Raw genomic sequence first — 19,715 nt, 5'->3', positions numbered from 1 at the left:
CATCTCCATTTCCGCCAAAGAAACTCGGCCAGTTAACACCTGACATTCCTCGACCGTATATGTAAGTTTAATTACCATAATTAAATTAAAAGGAATAAAACAAAATATACCATGCAGTATATGTGGCCCTAAGGAACTAATTCTGAATAAATATTTTGTTCAGCAAACAGTGTTACATGCATTAAGACTTAAACCTGAAGTCCATGGCATCGTAAGTAACAACCAAATAGGCATTGTTTATTTTGGCAATCAATTGCTGGTGCTTACACACACACACACACACTGTCGAACAGGGTTTCTTTGAAGTATGTCCGAAGGGCAGTCCTTTTCACAAGATCAATGCAAGGATGGAGTATGTTCATCAGTCACATCGGCTTTATTGTGATGTGATGTGATTTTGATTTTTAACGTAGCTTTAACAATTTTTCAGTCACGTCGCTACGATGTCTGCAATGTGGCAGTTTATAGTGATCTCTAGCACTGGGGCATCATGCCGCAGACATGCAGCATGATGTCCCACCCAGTCACATTATCCTGACACCAGGCCGACCAGTCCTAACACTAACCTCTTAATGCTGAACGCCAAGCAAGGCAGCTGTTAGTACCATTTTTAAAGTCTTTCGTATGACTCGGCCGGGGATCGAACCCACGATCTCCTGCATCCGAGGCGGACGCTCTAACCACTAGGCCACCGGAACGGTCACATCGGCTTTATTGTTTGCGTACTTAAATCAAAACTTTAGCTATTTTGCAATTTAGCCAGAGCTGACCAGAATATGCAAAATGGGCTTGTCCTGGGGGAATAATAAGGCGTATCACATGGAGAAAAGGTACGTCCCATGGGCGCTCGCACATTGGGGCAAGGGGTTGGGTCAATAGTCCCCCCCCAGTTTCTATTGTCAGCCATTTAATGTGAAACTTTGACCTCTTTTCTTTTGATCGCTGTTATTTAAACTGCCCAAGGAATAATTTTATATCAGTTCCAATCATTACAGATTACCGTTTATACATACTACATGTATACAATGATTTTTTTTTAAAATTTGTAATTTTTATAAGATTACTGAAAATTTTGTTTTCTCGAAACACGATAGGTTTAGAATATTATTTCTGGCAAAGCCTCCATTTGATTAAAATCAAATCTAAATTTCACCTTGACAGTAGTGATTTGATTTAGATTGTGCCGTGTTAAGGCATGCATGTCAACATCTTGAAAATACATTTACTAATTTCACCAGCGCGATCAAAGTTTCCTCAGGCAATTTTTGTTTCGACAAGCCTGACGGGCACCTCATTTTGAATACAGGCTGGGCCGGAACTAAAATCAGAGGGACCCAGGGTGTCGGGCTATCCGATTTATTTTTAGCACTGCTGGTGTAAATAAAAGATCTGTGAATTGATTGTTGCATTTTGTGGTCACTTACTCGGCCTTCTGCCTATTTTCGTAACTCACACATTTAACACTTTTCCCAGGATTTAAAATATTCAACGTTATGTCTGGAACAGAGCCAACTTTTTGTCTAAGCCTAGCATTTGCATATCCTTGAGCTGCCATTTTTTCAGAATCCCTCTCGTAACAGTTCTTTGAGAAATGTAACCAGCACATAGGGCTGTATGGTGCTGCTTTGAAATTGACTCGTTTGTAATAATGTATCCATTCTTTCAGTATGCCTTTATCTTTCGGAAAGAAAAAAAAAATGTTGTCCACTGGCTTTTCTTAATGTTTTATTACACCCGTAAGCAACGCAAAACGGTATTGTCTTTTACTCTGGCAACTCCCACTTGGGCTGCTGGAGTCGCTACTATAACGTCACATCCCAAAAGTAACCGAATAGGCACGGAAATTTTGCATACGAGGTCACGGAAATTCAGCTCCTAGAAGATAGGCCAATATTTTAATATTGGCATTTCGGTCGCAAATGATACTTCAGAATAAGGTTTACTGCTCTAGTACCTTTATTATTATCCAATATTTCCATTGGTTTCTGGTCGCCTTTAACTTTCATTATTTATTTGAAAGAAGTATGGAATTAACACATTAGAGGATTTTGTGAACTGGATCATTCTGAATTACTAGTTTTATACCGGTATGTGATCTATATTTGAATTCATGGATTTGTCATACAAATGGACTTAAAATGTAAGGCATTATGGATTTAATTAGGACAAATAGTAAGTTGTCAGTCAATTTATTTGCGATATATTCCGCTCAATAATATAATTGTATTTTACACTGGTTTTGAATTTTTTTTTTCTTATCTATTAACCTATCCAGTTTGGCTTGTTTATTTCTCCAAATAATAACTTACCGATGACATGTCACATATTTAGATAGATCTGACTGCAAAATACACCCCAACTTATCGGAGGGTCAAACAGAAAATTGCTTTCTGTAGCCCCAAGCTTTGGGGGACTGTAGCTGAATACGTATGGTAAATGCGTTTAAGAAAGTTTATTTTCTTTTATTCATATTGAAATTTCCAATCATTTTCTACATGCTTTGATAGCTTATTCCCACTTAAATGACATCTCTCCTTTGGGGTCAAGCAAACTGAATCCCCTCCCCTTAGGACCTCAAAAACAATTTTTGAGTCTCAAAAACCACCCAACACCGTCTGTGAACATGGCAGGTATGAAGGCTTATCTATGATGAGTGTTGCTATGTATACTACTGACTGATCATGGTGGTTCCTCCAGCCAGGGCGGCCTTGGTTCCAGAGTAGAAATCATCCACAGCCTGGGTGCCCATAAAGGGTAACTGCATGTGGGTATGGGTGTCAATACCACCTGAAAGTAGACAAAAAATACCATATACTCTGCAGACCCAGATCTGTCACTGCATAATGAGCCAGGTCTATGCAAAAGAATTGAGCAGAATATACCCTTTATGTTGTTTGCAGTTGGACCCAACCTGTACGTTAGTAGGGATGAATATCTCTCATCCATATTAGGGTCTAGCAATGTCCCTGTTCAACTACAAGAATAACATACTCAACAAAACATACATGTAATTTTGTACTGACAACAGACCTCTCCAAATTTACTTTTGCTATATTTGCAGCTATGAAAGGAACTCAACTAATACTGATAAGTGAAAGGAAAGAAACATTTCAACAAGATGTCAATTGATTTCGTTGCAAGTGTGTGATATGGAAAGTCTCCAATTTATAAGGCACAAATTTGAGACAATTTAAGTAGAAAAAGAAAGCTTCAAGGTTTTGAAAAATTAAAACAAAAGTACAACTCTTTTCCATAGGAGGGACCACACAACCTGTAAAAAAAATATAGAAAAAAGCAAACTATATTCTATGTTGTAAATCAAACCCAGTTGTCTTCCAATGCATAGAAACATGCATGCCAAATGCATTTGACTACTTGAAATTGTGTTTGCTTATTATGCTAAAATGGTTTTAGTCTTAAACAAGGCCCCAAGATTCAAAATGTGAAGAAAACTTTCTATACTGGTCTTGAAAACATAAGCAGGTCAATCAGAAATTGTTTATCAAATATATCATACCCTTAAACACATTAAAAAAGGTTTCTGTAATTAAAAAAAGTACTACTCCAAAAAAAGATCAAAAATGCATTCAAAAAAATATCAAAACATTTGTATAATGCAGACCTACCTACCCTGATGAGTCCATCTGAGAAAGGCAGTTGACCTTTTTTCTGTAAGTTTTACCAGTTTTCAGTAAGGTGAAACAAAATATCATAAACTTCTATTGTAAATCTGGAAAACGTAATTAAAAGTTTACTATTTGAAACATGCAGCTTAAAATTTTTTAAAGTACATGCAGACTTTATTTACCACTAGTACAGTTGCACAAACTGCATTTTTTATGTTTTCCTACCCTCAGATTTGTGAAAACTTTGCAACATTGTTTGTAGCATGTGCTGCTAAAATTTGGGATATGTTGAGCAAATGTTAAGCAGTCAGTAGACAATAAATATAACACTACCTTTTTATGAAATTGATGAACGAATGAAAACAATGAATATATTTCACATAGAATGTATGGTTTTCTTAATTATCTTTGTCCTATAATATAATTATCTTTGTCCTATAATACTGCAAAACATAAAAGAACCAATAATGGTGCTACATTTGTTTTTTTCTTTACCATTCTTTCTTTCTCTCTCCAATGTAATGTTAAGTCTGTCTGCCCATCTCTAAAAACACTTCAGACTAAAGTACTGCCTGTTCTACTGTCACCCAATGCAGTAACACATGTGTGCATGCATATGTGTGTGTACATACAAGTTTTTGCTTACAAACATATCGTTTGTACACAAATTTAAAGAAATAGCAGTGTGGGTGTGGGTGTTTGATAGAGTTGGTCATATGTAGGCGAGGGCTTAGGTGCTTTCAAAGAAGAAGTTTTCTTCTTCACTGTGTTGATAGGATATAATGGGATATTTTCTTCACTGTGTTGATAGTATATAATGGGGTATTTTCTTCACTGTGTTGATAGTATATAATGGGGTATTTTCTTCACTGTGTTGATAGTATATAATGGGATATTTTCTTCACTGTGTTGATAGTATATAATGGGGTATTTTCTTCACTGTGTTGATAGTATATAATGGGATATTTTCTTCACTGTGTTGATAGTATATAATGGTTTTCTTCTTCCCTCTGTGTGGATAGTATATTATGTTATTATTTCTTCTTCCCTCTATGTGGATAGTAGATATGGGGTTTATTTTTTACTTCTCACCTCTATGTGGATAGTAGATATGGGATTTGTTTTTTTCCCTCTTCCCCTGTGTAGATAGCATATTTGGGTTTTGTTTTCCCTCCCTTCTGTGTTGATAGGATATTTGTTTTTTTCCGTTTCTTCCCATGTGTGGATAGTATATTTGGGGTTTGCTTTTTCCTCTCACCCTACGTAGATAGTATATTTGGGGTTTATTTTCCCTCCCTTCTGTGTTGATAGTATATTTGGAGTTTGTTTTTTCTCCTTCCCATGTGTGGATAGTAGATTTGGGGTTTTGTTTTTTACCCTTCCCCTGTGTATATAGTTTATTTGGGGTTTGTTTTCCCTCCTTTCTGTGTTGATAGCATATTTGGGGCTTGTTTTTTCTTCTTCCCGCGTGTGGATAGTATATTTGGGGTTTGTTTTTTCCTCATCCACTGTGTAGATATTATATTTGGGGTTTGTTTTCCCTCCCTTTTGTGTGGATAGTATATATGGGGTTTGTTTTTCCTCTTCCCCTGTGTAGATAGTATATTTGGGGTTTTTTTTTTTCTTCTTCTCTCTGTGTGGATAGTATATTTTGGGTTTGTTTTTCTTCTTCCCTCTTTGTGTATAGTAGAATGTGTGTTTGTATGTGTTCACGTACATTGTGAAGATAGTAGATTTGGCGTTTGCTTTTTCTCCTTCCCTTCTGTGTGGATAGTTCAGTGTGTGTATGTGTTTGCACACATTTGTGTGGATAGTAGATATTGGGGTTTGTTTTCTCTTCTTCCCTCTGTGTGGATAGTATATCTTGTTTTGCTTTTTTTCTTCCCTCTGTGGTGTGTGTGTGTATGTGTGTGGTATGTTTGTGTGTGTATGTGTTCATGTGCGTGCATGTTTGGTTTGTGTGTTTGTGTGTATGTGTGCGCATGTACATTTATGTGTGTGTATGTATTGGTCTTTGTTTGTCCCTATAAAACTCCCTTAATCCCTATCAAATTAATTTCACCTACCTACCTACAGTAGCACATATTCAGGTTAGTCACCTGCAACACTGTTGATATTATTCCCCTAGTATCCAGTACAATGACATCACTGAAGCTGGAAATTGAGACTATAAATAAAGACTTGGGTTTTTCCACAAGTTGTAGCTATAAATAGATACTAGGGTTTTTAAAAAGGAACATCACACAAGTTGAGGCTATAATTAGTGAGTTTTTCCAAAGGAATTTCCTACCAATGGTGACTATAAATAGATACTAGCATTTATCCACACAGTATTTTTGGCAGTGAAAGACTTAGTCTATTTTATGAGATTTTATTGCCTTCTCTTAGATTTTAAGCTAACATATGATGACTATACAGCCCCAATATTCCCATGTTCAATTCCCCTTGACGCCAACATGGCCCATTCCATTTCCCTATGTTCAATTCCCCTTGACGGTATAGTAGCCCATGACCTTTTTGAGGATATGTTAAGAGAGCTGATCAAAGAAGAAAAGGAGAGAAAGAGGATGAAGAGGACAAACAGAGAATGAGAGAATGGAATAATACAACAGAAAAGGAAGAAGAAAATGAAAGGAAGAAAGAGGAAGAGATGGAAACACAGGAGGAAAAAATGAAAAAAAGAAGAAAAAGACAACAGTGATAAAAAAAACTAAGAAGATGGTGTAGAAAAGGAAGAAACTAGAAGAACAAGAATAAGAAACCCAAAGGCCCTTTTCAGGGCCACTCATATGCCTTGAAAATATATTTATTCTCTTGTGGAAAAAAATTTGTTAGGCGATTTAATATTTTAGGTTTACCTCCAAAACCTTTATTCTCTTGCCTAAAAATTATTTGTGGTCAATTTTATATTTTAGATGTGATAGACTGATGTTCATCAATCTATGTACGTGTTATATGTCTATGTCTCTACTGTCTTTGTTTACCTACCCTGCCTATTGGTCCTATACAAATCACCCCCATTCCTTGTCCGTATACAGTCCCAATATTCCCCATGTTAAATTCCCATTGTCCATATATTGACCCAGGGGGGTCTGAAAAATCTTGTCTGTATATCATAAAAGGGGGGTCTTGTAATGTATTTTCCCACTGTCTGTATATTTTCCCACTTCACTACTAATAAATATAATTGTGTCCCTTCCAGCTTTTGTTCACAAGAATTTGAATATTCCTTTTTATTCATCTGTGTTGATTATTAACAGTGTTTAAGAGGCTTATTTTTTTCTTTCATCTTAAAACATGCATCGCTTGCTGAATGCCATTTTTTAAAAAAATCTATAATTAACATTGTGATCATGCACACACTTCGCATGAACAAATAGGTGCACTTTAAAGCGTCTGATGTGCTGCTGTAAGGTTATTTTGATTCCCTGACTAATTTCACTAATTCTAATATGAAACCCAGATCCAAATTAAGCACAGATGAACAAATTATCCAGACTTTTCGGCAATGATCATTTTTCCGTAGTTTTTGCTTTTATGCTGTAAGTCAGTATTTTAAGGGCAATTTTCAAAACACTTACGGTAAATTTGTAAGGGTTGGCAGGTCTGATAATGGTGTGAAAATGTTGTCAAATCATTTAGACGTTAATAAAAATATTGAAACATTTGTATAATGTTCTGAAAATGTAAAGAAGTCATTTAGATATCAATAACAATATGCCTATCAAATTTCATTTACCTTCCTCAAATATATTTTTACTAAAACCTTCTTACAAGGTTTTTGTCAAAGAAGTCCAAAGAGGTAAAAAATGTGTATTAAAGCAAATACAGTCCCCTTCAGCATAACCTAATTGGGTCTTGAGACCCACTCCATGTATCTATTGTAAATATATCATTTGGTCTAGTCTGGCTCCATAGTTTTTCTTTTTAGCTATCTTGCATACAAGAGAGAAATAACACAAAATCAATACATCTCTCTTCTGAAGAAACAGAGAGACATAATGTACACTGGCTATGTTTATAACAGCAATAACAAAATTGTCCAAGGTGATCCAAATTTTAAGATGGTGATTCATTTTAATTAAAACAAACAAGGTGCTCACAGATTTCAAGGATCATTCTGTTTTCTGCCCCTTGTTGCCATAGTGTTTCTGGTGACAAACCAATTTAGCACACTTCTGAGGTTGTATACATGGTGTTAGAGCCTATGTATTCAGAAGGAAAAGAACATGCAGAAATGTTCCTTTAGTGTGTGTGTGTGTGATTTGGATTTTTACATAGCTTTAACAATTTTTCTGTCATATCGCTATGACGTCTGCAGTGTGGCAGTTTATAGTGATGTCTAGTACTGGGGCATCATGCCGCAGACATGTAGCATGATCTCCCACCCAGTCACATTATCCTGACACCAGGCCGACCAGTCCTAACACTAACCTCTTAATGCTGAGCGCTAAGCGAGGCAGCTGTTAGTACCATTTTTGTAAGTCTTTGGTATGACTCGGCCGGGGATCGAACCCACGACCTCCCGCAGTGAAGCAGTTAAATGTTCCTTTAGCACTAAATCAAATATTTATTAGTTCTAAATGAAACAATCATTGAGAAAGTACACAATTATTTTCAAAAAGACCAAGCCAATAGTGAACAGGTGAATTTAGTGACAGAACAGAAACAGACAATGCCATAGTGCAGGCCTTTTCTGGTGCAGCTTTCTCTTGTTATATTGTTTGTCAGGGGTCCATTGGTGCTGACTGTAATGAATCCAACCATGTTATACTGAAAATTGCATTATCTATAGAACCATAACATATTGAGAATAACATAATATACAGAAAAAAATGTACCGGTATTGTGGGCATAATCCAATTTTTTTTAATAATGGTGTTTTCAAGATGAAATGGAGAAACAAGACCTTGTTTCACAGTTTTCTTTCAACCCTTATTGCTATACATTGGTATGATTTTGGTCATGGGGTCAATAGTGCTACCACATTATATCTGGAATTACATTATAAAGTGGCATTTTATAATATTAGAGAACTGTATAGTCAATAACTGAATGTGTTTTTGTTTTCTAGGGCAAAGTTTGCAAATGAAGTGGACAATTCTAGTGAAATGTGCAAAAAATGTCCACAGAAGGACACCAATGAAACCACCAAACAGCTCCAGCATAGATGTGTTGATGTTGCTCCAGCACAGATGTGTGGAAATAGCTCTAGCACAGTTGTGTGCAAACAGCTCTGGCATAGATGTATGCTATGGAAATACTGATTGAATGTCCAAAGTGGATAACATACCTGTATCACAGTGTCAGATTAAATAAGCATGTAATAATGGTTGAGAACAGCTTAACTTGACCACACTGAATTTAACTTTGAACCTACACCAATGGACAATGACAAACTCCCTTCCTGTATATATCTAAACAAGAGTACAAGAATGGCACATGATCTCATAACCTTTTGATCTCGACCTTTGAGCAAGGGACTTGGCAATTTAAGATAAGGTGTTGACCGTAATCTAGTTTCATTAAATATCTGCAAGGGTTTAAAAAGTGGCAGGATGGATAAGGAAATGAGCCATTATCCCTCATTGTGACCTTGACCTTGAGGCAGGGATTATGTATAACACATCAAGCAAAGACATACAGCAGGCTAAAGTTTCATTAAAATATCTTCAGTGCTTCAACACTTATACTCTGGACAAGGATATAAAACAAGTTCTATTTGCCTCTGCAGTAATATTAACCTTGAGGCTGGAGGCATGGCTATGATATATGACACACCATCTGGCCATGAGCAAAGTTTCATTAAAACATTTTCAGTGGTCCAAAAGTTATACTCAGGACTAAAATGCAAGTCACAAAATTAGATTTTCCTTTGCTTGACCTTGACCTTGTGGCAGGGGGCATGAATGCAGTATGCAACACAGTGTCAGGCCATAATATATACTGGAGCAAAAGCTTCATGAAAATCTCTCCAGTTGTTACAAGGCTGTGAGCCAGACAAGCAAATATAAACAGATGGATAACAATATACACCCAGCTATGACGGAAGCATACCAAATGAATTGACAATGTATATAAACTATTGAATCTTGTCAATACCGTCCATTTTCTTATTCTTTTTTCCAAACTAGATATTTTATATCATCTTCAGAATGTCCCAAGATCTGAAGTCAGCATCTTAAACAGTAAGACAAAAGCACCACACTATGTACTTACTGAACTCTGCATCATAAACAGTGGGACTAATGCAACACACAATGTACTTACTGAAGTCAACATCTTAAACAGCGTGGGAATAAACCTCACTGTGTACTTACTAAAGTCGGCATCTTAAACAGCATGGGAATAAACTTCACTGTGTACTTACTGAAGTCAACATCTTAAACAGCATGGGAATAAACCTCACTGTGTACTTACTAAAGTCAACATCTTAAACAGCATGGGAATAAACCTCACTGTGTACTTACTGAAGTCAACATCTTAAACAGCATGGGAATAAACCTCACTGTGTAACAGTGGGATACTAATGCACCACACTATGTACTTACTGAAGTCAGCATCTTAAACAGTAAGACAAATGCACCACACTATGTACTTACTGAAGTCAACATCTTAAACAGCGTGGGACTAAACCTCACTATGTACTTACTGAAGTCAACATCTTAAACAGCGTGGGACTAAACCTCACTATGTACTTACTGAAGCCAACATCTTAAACAGCGTGGGAATAAACCTCACTCTGTACTTACTGAAGTCAGCATATTAAACAGTGGGACTAATGCACTACACTATGTACTTATTGAAGTCAGCATCTTAAACAGTGGGACTAATGCACCACACTGTGTACTTAAGTAATAAAGTAAGCATCTTAAACATTGGAACTAATGCACCACACTGTGTACTTATAATAGTCAACATCTTAAACAGGGGGACTAATGCACCACACTATGAACTTAATGAAGTCAGCATCTTAAACAAGGGGACTAATATACCACACTGTGTACTTACTAAAGTCAACATCTTAAACAGGGGGACTAATGCACCACACTATGTACTTACTGAAGTCAGCATCTTAAACAGGGGGACTAATGTACCACACTATGAACTTACTGAAGTCAACATCTTAAATAGGGGGGCTAATGCACCACACTGTACTTACTAAAGTCAACATCTCAAACAGGGGGACTAATGCACCACACTATGTACTGAAGTCAGCATCTTAAACAGGGGGACTAATGCACCACGCTGTGTACTTAATAAAGTCAACATCTTAAACAGTGGGACTAATGCAAATAAATTACACTTATTGAAGTCAGCATCTTCAACTGTGTGGAACTAATACACCACACTATGTACTTGCTGAAGTCAGCATCTTAAACAGGGGTACTAATGCACCACACTATGTACTTATTGAAGTCAGCATCTTAAACAGTGGGGCTAATGCACCACACTGTATTTATTGAAGTCAGCATCTTGAACACTAGTGGACTAATGCGCCACACTATGTACTTATTGAAGTCAGCATCTTGAATAATGGTGGACTAATGCACCACACTATGCACTTATTGAAGTGGCATACACATATGCAGGATTCCAATATATTCATCATCATTTTCTTCTAAAGCAATGAGAAAATACCAATATTTACCTGGTATAACAAGTTTTCCCCTAGCCTCAATTGTCCTGGCTCCTCCTGGGATGACCAGGTTATTTCCAATCTGCCTGGAAAATGAAACATATAATACCTGAGGTTATGATTTTTATTTAGTTAAAACTGTAAACATTTTCTTCAATCTTACTTATCCAACTTTAATACAACATCTACTCTGCAGCTGTAGTCTTCATGTCTTTTTGCTTGTCTTCACAAAAAAAGTGTTAAATTGCTGACAAGGGCAAAAAATCAGACTTGAACAGACTCACCTTGGATATATGGATTGGCAACAAATCCTATACATGTTCAGGCCTTCTGGTGTTTTTGAGCATTTTGAGCAACAAAAGTGCTAAAAAGTCATGCTTAGTGATGCTGAAGTCGGACTAGATTGATCTTCCTAAAAATCCAGGGACTGGAGCCGAATTTTCAGCTACTACTGGCACGTACATGATCAGTCCATCCGGTATGTAACTATAGGGAGGACCTGTGAAGGTGTGCCAATATAATGATTAAGTAAGTACCACTGAAGAAACATACATCAGCATATCAAGGATATTAAAACGGGTTTTTTTAGAGTGCGAGGCAGGAGGGGGGGGTGCAATTTTACCGGTAGTTACCTATTTTATTGGCTATATCTTTTCCTCGTGCAAGAAAATACTTTTCCATGACAAGTTGAAACTTTCCCCCTCTATGAGAAATTAACATCAGAAGTATAAAATCCCTAGCTTTGTATTGTTTTACTTTCACTTCCTGAGGAGGATGTGCACCTCTTCCTGTAGAGATGTTAAGTTGGGACTGGTGGAACAAAATGGGTGTCCTTGAAAGAGGTGAAGGTTTCTGGAAACTCTACCGAAAAATCTTCCTTTTTGTGGCAAGGACCCACACAATGTCTGAGGTCTTACCTAGCCTCTGAAAAAAACTTCAATTATGGCATCTACTCAGATTTTCAGAGGAGTTTGACTCCATAGTGAGGATCATCTCTCCTTTGGGAATGGGTGGTGTCCATACATTTCCTCCCCAGACCCCTCCAGTGCAGAAAGGAGTTAGAAAGTGGGAATGATTTTGGTTCTCCTGTTTGCCCTATTGCAAATATTTTGGATGGGAAGCCATGAACATTTTGATGATGGGTTGTTTCTTCTCAGGTTTAGCCAGGCCAGGTACCGCAGCCTGGGACTGATGTTGTTGATCTCTTAAGTCATGCAAGACCACTGTAGGAATAACCCTTTGCTTAATGACAGCTTCTGAAAGACCACTGACGTCTCCAAGGTAGCATCAATATGGAGATGAAGGAGCTTTGCAGAGTGCCATGGACAACGAGAGTGCATGTCTGGATGTCTTGGCACGGCTTCTCCGCAATGTGTTCATCTGTTGGAAAAAGATCAGTATGCTATAATAACTTGTGTCTGCACCTTCAATTCCAATGCCTCATTAGCCTTGATGGGCAAACTGTCTGTCTGCAGTTTGACTACTTATATTTTATAAGGTAGTATATACAGTATGTATAAATATATGGGTTTCCATTTTGTCATCAAACAGAATCAGGGCAATACTTACTTGATGACTCCATCCTCTATGTAGATATCTGCATCAAAGGACTGATCATCATTCACAATTTTTCCACCCTTGATGAAGAGACGAGATTGAGCACTCTGAAAGGAGAAATGATGATTTGGGTAAACTTAATTGCACCACAATTGATGTGTAATTAGATCAAATCCAACAAATCTAAAAAAATTCCTACTTCTTAACAATTCTATCTAATTCTAGTACATAGTAAATGCCCTAATTAACTAATATGTCTACCAGGTCAGCAGTCAGTAGATCACTGGAAAGTTGTTGTTGATTGACAGTTGTTGATAAGTCAGGGAGTGGGATCTGGTCCCAAGAGGGCCTTGCACTCTTAGTAGCTTCACAATTTACCATATATACTCCGTTATAAGTGGAGTCCAACAGCAAACAACACAGACCCTTATCTGCCATCACATGTGTCAGCAGATCTGGGTCTGTGGAGTTTGTTAAGAGTAATCAGTAAAACAAGCAAAATAGACACTGACCTGTAGGTGCATTATGCTATGTTACATCAGGACTTTTGTTGTTTGACTTGAATATAAGCAGGTGTACAACTACAATATTAGCCATGACCTTAGCAGTGTGAATCAGTAGGCCTAACTTGCAACCCTGCAGGTGGTCAGGAAAATTGAATGATAAGGTATTATTGTTCCCAGCAAGCAGTATTCATATCCTGTATATCCTCTGCAAGATTAAAAATGCTTCTTCAACTTTTTACAAAAGTGAAGTTGATGTGGCATCCTTTTCCAGCAAAGGTTTTATTCTTTCACAGTACATTAATTTCATCTAAGATTTTTATAACAATTTCATGCAAGGCTGAAAATATGACTGAGTTTACTTAACTGCAGTTTTGACAGGCTGTTTTATTACAGAAGCATCCCTGAAAAGCTCTCATACCCTCCCAGTTCATTTATAATGGATGTGATCTTGGCATTATCAAGGTCACTTTTTTTTTTACTCAATGACAAGGGTTACATGAGATTGCTGAGTCACACTAATTTACATTACTAAAAAGCTACAAAAGGAAAGAAAAAACATCTTTCAATGGATTGATTCTTAACACTGATTACATATATTAACTTGCCCCAAGGCACATAAATCATGGTGCAGTTCAGCTGTATTGTATACCATGTAAAAAAAAAAAAAATGGGGTGGGTGGGTGGGTGGTGGTGCTTGGGCAATGTTATTGCATGGCAGGTAATATCATGTGATGATAAAGAGTAGATTTGTATTAGTATGCACAGCCGCAGCACTCCACTGAGACTGGTCCTAGAAATGAATAAATGCAGAGTGAATTTGCTCTGTATTGGTAAACCTCCAGTCGTGTTCTGACCTAATACATACAGTCTGAAATGCATCATTTACTTTTATAAATTGGGTGACCATACATTAGCCCACATTTACACAGACTCATTGTCAAGACTGCATCTGTCTGTTTAAAACACACTGAATGTTCCCCTATGTAATCTTTGTCCTTGTACTTGTAACAGTTTGAGATATTAGAGATGAAGCATTTTAAATGCTTAAAAAGTGTCTGACCTGTCAAATGCTGAACTACGTTATTAAGCATTTATTGGTATTTTAAGTTAACAGATTGTCTGATAAAGCTTTAATGCAGTCTATCTCTTTCATCCAACTGAAGTCATAGTCCACAAATATGTATGATAGCTAAAGTGATTTACACATGCATTCTAGCAAAATGTAAAAAAGTTTATTTAGGCATCGATTCCTGTACCATGGGACGAGGTGTGTAGGCGTAAATACTGGACTACGACGCAAACATTATGTTTTCAAAGGGAAGCAGGATACCTCTTTTGCACCCAACCATTTTATTCACAGAGATGGAAATATTTCTGAGATATTAACTTCATTTAAGTACAATTGGAAATACACTATGTACATGTATCGGGTATGATCTGAAATACACTGTATGTACATGAATCAGGAATGATCTGAAATACATGGTATGTACATGTATCAGGAATCATCTGAAATGCATTGTATGTACATGTATCAGGAATGATCTGAAATACATGGTATGTACATGTATCAGGAATGATCTGAAATACATGGTATGTACATGTATCAGGAATGATCTGAAATACATGGTATGTACATGTATCAGGAATGATCTGAAATACATGGTATGTACATGTATCAGGAATGATCTGAAATACACTGCATGTTCATGTGTCAGGAATGATCTGAAATACATGGTATGTACATGTATCAGGAATGATCTGAAATACATGGTATGTACATGTATCAGGAATCATCTGAAATACATGGTATGTACATGTATCAGGAATGATCTGAAATACATGGTATGTACATGTATCAGGAATAATCTGAAATACACTGTATGTTCATGTGTCAGGAATGATCTGAAATACACTGTATGTACATGTATCAGGAATAATCTGAAATACACTGTATGTACATGTATCAGGAATGATCTGAAATACACTGTATGTACATGTATCAGGAATTATCTGAAATACACTGTATGCAGATGTATCACAAAACTATCGCTTCAGACCAATCCATCCTCACTATTAGGGTCCCCATCCCAACATGGAGACAGCTGGCTAGCAAAGATGCAAGCACTTCAGCTCATAATGTATTTTTTGTAAAAATTCACAATAATATTTTAAAAAACATGCCAACAGAAATTGAAAGAAAAGTAATTCCTACTTATTCCAAAATTCCTGTATTATAGTAAATAATAGTAACTCTTGAAAAGCACTGCCAGTAGAAATTGGATTCTGCAAACTAATTTCACCTCTACTTGTGAAGAAATGCAAGTATTTTAAAAAAGTTAAATTTGAGCCCTGATATCTATCTTGTATCAGCCAAATGCAGGCTCAACAAAAAACTTGGGACTGAGTCTAAAGCTGAGCTATGAAAATGACCATAATACATGCATGCATTGAGTTTCAAGCAATCCATTAAAAAATGCAAGAAAAACTGCCAACTACTGGTAGAGAGCTATAATGAGATAATATAAACTGCATTAGGCTACAAAACAAAAAAGGGCAAAAACTCCAACAAAAACTGCAGTAGCAAAGTGATTTGTTAAAATGTGCATCTTCCAGTGATGACTATAATATTTACTTAGTTTCATGATAATCCATCAAAAACTGCTGAACCAGTCTGATAAAACATGATAATCCATCAAAAACTGCTGGACTAGTCTGATAAAGCATGATAATCCATCAAAAACTACTGGACCAGTCTGATAAAACATATATGTATGGTGTTAAGCTACAAGATAAAAAAGGGCAATAATTCAGACATATATTGCAGGAGCAAAGTGATTTGTCAATACACGTCTTCAGATCATGACCATAATATTACCAAGTTCCACGACAATGCATCAAAAACTGAAAGACTAGTTGTGCTAACAAGATTGCACCATACACTACAGTAAGATACAAGCTATAATGGGCAATACCTCTAACAAAAATTGCAGAAGCAAGTGATTTCTTCTATATGCACATCTTCAGGTGATGACCATAATATTTACCATATTTTGGTAATTATTCAAAAACTGTCGGACTAGTTGCACTAGAATAGTAGAATAATAGGAACTGTATTTGTAGATTTCAGGAAAGCTTTTGACATGGTGGATCATGAAATCCTTTTGAAGAAACTGAAAATCTACCAGTGTGGTGAAAGAACAATTAGATGGTTTACTTCGTACTTAAATGAGAGAACACAACATGTTTACATAAATAATGTTCTGTCTGAACCTGAAACAATTAGATATGGAGTACCACAAGGCTCAATTCTAGGTCCATTACTACTCATTTTATTTATTAATGACCTACCACTTTTACTAAGAGACTCAATATCATCTTCAGATCTCTATGCAGATGACACAACATTGTCAGACATCCAAAACACAAAGCATGAGCTCGAAATTTCTTTACAGAATGCACTAAACAAACTGGAAAGCTGGTGCACATGTAATGGCATGGTGGTAAATACTGCTAAAACTAAAATATTACTTATCTCAACACGGCAAAGAAGGACAAATCTTGATAGTGATGAACTATGTCTGGCATGGAAGGATACAAATCTGCAAATGGTCTGTCATGATAGACTACTTGGTGTTCTGGTAGATAATAACCTATCATGGACTGAACATATCAAACATATCAATAAAAAAGTCAATTCAAGTTTATGGCTTCTCAGTAGGATAAGACATTTTCTCCCTGAAAGGCACAGAAAACTATTTTATAACAGTTACATACAACCCTATTTGGACTACTGTAGTACAGTATGGGGTAATTCAAATGATAAAAACAGCAAAGCTGGCACAATCAAAAAAGAGCATTTGGGCTAATATGAATCCAGAAAGAAAGCAGGGAAAGTTTAGCTGGTAGGTTAAAAATATTACCTATTAAAGACCGAATCTGTTTGAGAAAAGCCAAATTAATGTACAGGATATCTCATAATAGTGCTCCTGAATATTTACAATCACTATTCCAGTATAGGCTACCTGGTAATACTCCCCACCTGCGATTCATGTCTACCAACAGTATAAAATTCTCAAACCAAATAAAGAGTTATTTAAAAATGTTTCCAATACTCTGGAACTCGTCTGGAATAGTATTCCAGTTGAGATTAGAAATGCCCACTCTATTTCCTTCTTCCAAACCCAATATATCCAGTGGCTTCAGAGATGCAGCTTAAATAAATTCCTTTGTATGAGGGCCTCAAGGTAGATTAGTTCTTAGCCAATTGTGTTACCCTCTTTAAATAAGGTTATTATTACTATTATTATTATTATTATTACTACTACTACAAAGTACCAAAAGGAAAGATGGATTAACATGAAGATTACCACAGACCCACACCTCTATAGATGTGGGATATAATTAAATTTAATTTCACTATCAAACGTGAGATATAAATAAATTTAATTTCACTATCAAGTACTAGTATACTATCCAGTGGAACGAGCTCTACCTGGGTATTGTCTTCAAATTGAACTCTGTGTATCTACCTGTAAACAAGGCAAACACAAAAATGTTTCTTAATATTTTGTGTGTGTCTGTGTCTGTGTGTGTGTATGTTTTGGATTTTTAATGTAGCAAAAAAAAAAAAAAAATCAGTCATATTGCTAAGATGTCTGCAGTACCAGTAAAATATGGGACAGGAAAAAAAACATTTGAACAGGTGATATTCTTTTAAATGATTGGACTAAAACAGTTTAAACTGATTTCCAAGTGGGAAAATAAGGATTAAACAATTCCAATCATTTCCATTTTAAAGGAGAAAATAACACACACGATAGTTTTTCTGCCTGATTTACCTTACAAACTATGCTCCACATTATCTGTTTATCTGATCATTTACCCTTGAAAATTCTAACAGTCATGAATGAACAGGTTAAACTGTTCAATCAAAGCCTGTTATAACAAGATAAATGTCGAGACAGCAAGTGTCCTTGACAATTGTACTATAAAATACCCAAACTTATAAGTTCCTAGATCTATTTGTACAGGTGACAAAAGTTTTTCAATTATCTACCCATGAGGCTTGATGTGAGTAATTTAGGACTCACTCTGTGTCAATAATCTTAAACATAATGATAAAAGGTAAAATATTAAAAATTGTTTCTTTAAAAGGGAAGGTTACAACAGCATTCAATAAACATTTACAAGGTCAAAGGGGGTCATCCCCTTGAGCTAAGTATAATACCTACATGCCGGTATATATTACAGAAAGTAAGAACTGATTAAAATCAACTTGATGATTTGTTTGTTGTCTACACAAGAACTAATGTAAACAACTAAACTTGCAAAATCCAACAGAATGGGTTACATACTTTAAAATAATTGATGCATTACATGCCTCTCTGAGCATGGTGTGTATTTAACAGAACATGGATAATATGAATTATTCACCTATTCTAAATCCACTCTTGTCCCGTCTGCAAAAAAAACCACCTAAACTATAATGATTTCTTTTTTGGCACTGATATAATATGTCTGCAAATTCTAAAAGTTTATTTTTTTTAATCTTTAATAGAATATTTCAAAGTGCTGCTTTAGTTTTTGCTTTTTGCAAAAAAGCCATTACATTTCAATGCCCCATTATCATAAAGTTTATAAATATAATCCAGAGTTTATTGCCAATTAATTTACTTTTATGTTATGGTTTTGAAAAATATTTCATTTTCTAAGGCTATGACAGAAATGGTACATCAATGAGTTTTTAGCAATTTACCATAAATTCCATAAAAACTGGCATCTGCCAAGTGAATTATTCACAGTAATGTTTAAATAACAATGAACTTAAACTACAACAAACAGTTTGTACTAGCAACTTTAAACAGAATGAAAATAATTAAAGAGCAAAATTTACCATATCAGTGATATCGATGTAAATTCTTCCAGTGATGTATTAACAAGGCACAATATTCCAAATAATATTCCCAAATGTTTAGCTGTCTGGGAAGTAGCAAACCAACTTCTTCTCAGCCACTAATATAGGCAGGAGTTCAAGCCCAGGGGGCAAGTTTCATATGGCATACTGTATCTATGCCAAAAAGTAGTACCACAGATACTCATGTACAAGTCAGGCCCAACTGCAAGCTTCACAAATCCTGATCTACCATTGCATACTGTGCCAGCACATGCGCATCTATGCAGTCTGTAGGAAGTACTCATTAGAACAAACAACATGCTCATGACAATTCAGGGTCTATGTTTCCAGTTGGACCCAACTTATGCAAACGTATATACGGTAAGTATGAAAACCACACTTTAAATATAAGATTAAGCTATTAATAGCATTTATAATACCACTAACCATCAGTGCTAGAAGGATATGTATAATGATGGTAATGCCTTTAA

At 36.0% G+C, this 19,715-nt stretch overlaps 1 protein-coding gene across 9 annotated transcripts in view; it reads right to left on the bottom strand.

Moving 5' to 3' along the window:
• LOC149784942 (dihydropyrimidinase-like) overlaps window positions 1-19,715 on the bottom strand; it is a 200,116-nt gene that overhangs the window by 45,524 nt on the left and 134,877 nt on the right. For 8 of the 9 annotated variants that reach the window (XM_089978580.1, XM_089978579.1, XM_089978581.1 and 5 more), the window contains 3 exons: window positions 12,835-12,929; window positions 11,278-11,351; window positions 2,677-2,787 (listed from right to left, as the gene is read on the bottom strand). In XM_089978580.1, coding sequence (XP_089834706.1) covers window positions 2,677-2,787; window positions 11,278-11,351; window positions 12,835-12,929 — 280 coding nt within the window. Of the gene's footprint in view, window positions 1-2,676; window positions 2,788-11,277; window positions 11,352-12,834; window positions 12,930-19,224; window positions 19,333-19,715 lie in introns of those variants that run through there. The other variant, XM_089978588.1, reaches the window with a different exon arrangement.

The sequence above is a fragment of the Sinohyriopsis cumingii genome, chromosome 13, assembly GCF_028554795.1.
Source record: "Sinohyriopsis cumingii isolate HCF-2022 chromosome 13, ASM2855479v2, whole genome shotgun sequence".
NCBI lineage: Eukaryota > Metazoa > Mollusca > Bivalvia > Unionida > Unionidae > Sinohyriopsis > Sinohyriopsis cumingii.
This window is presented reverse-complemented; position numbering and strand designations above follow the sequence as displayed.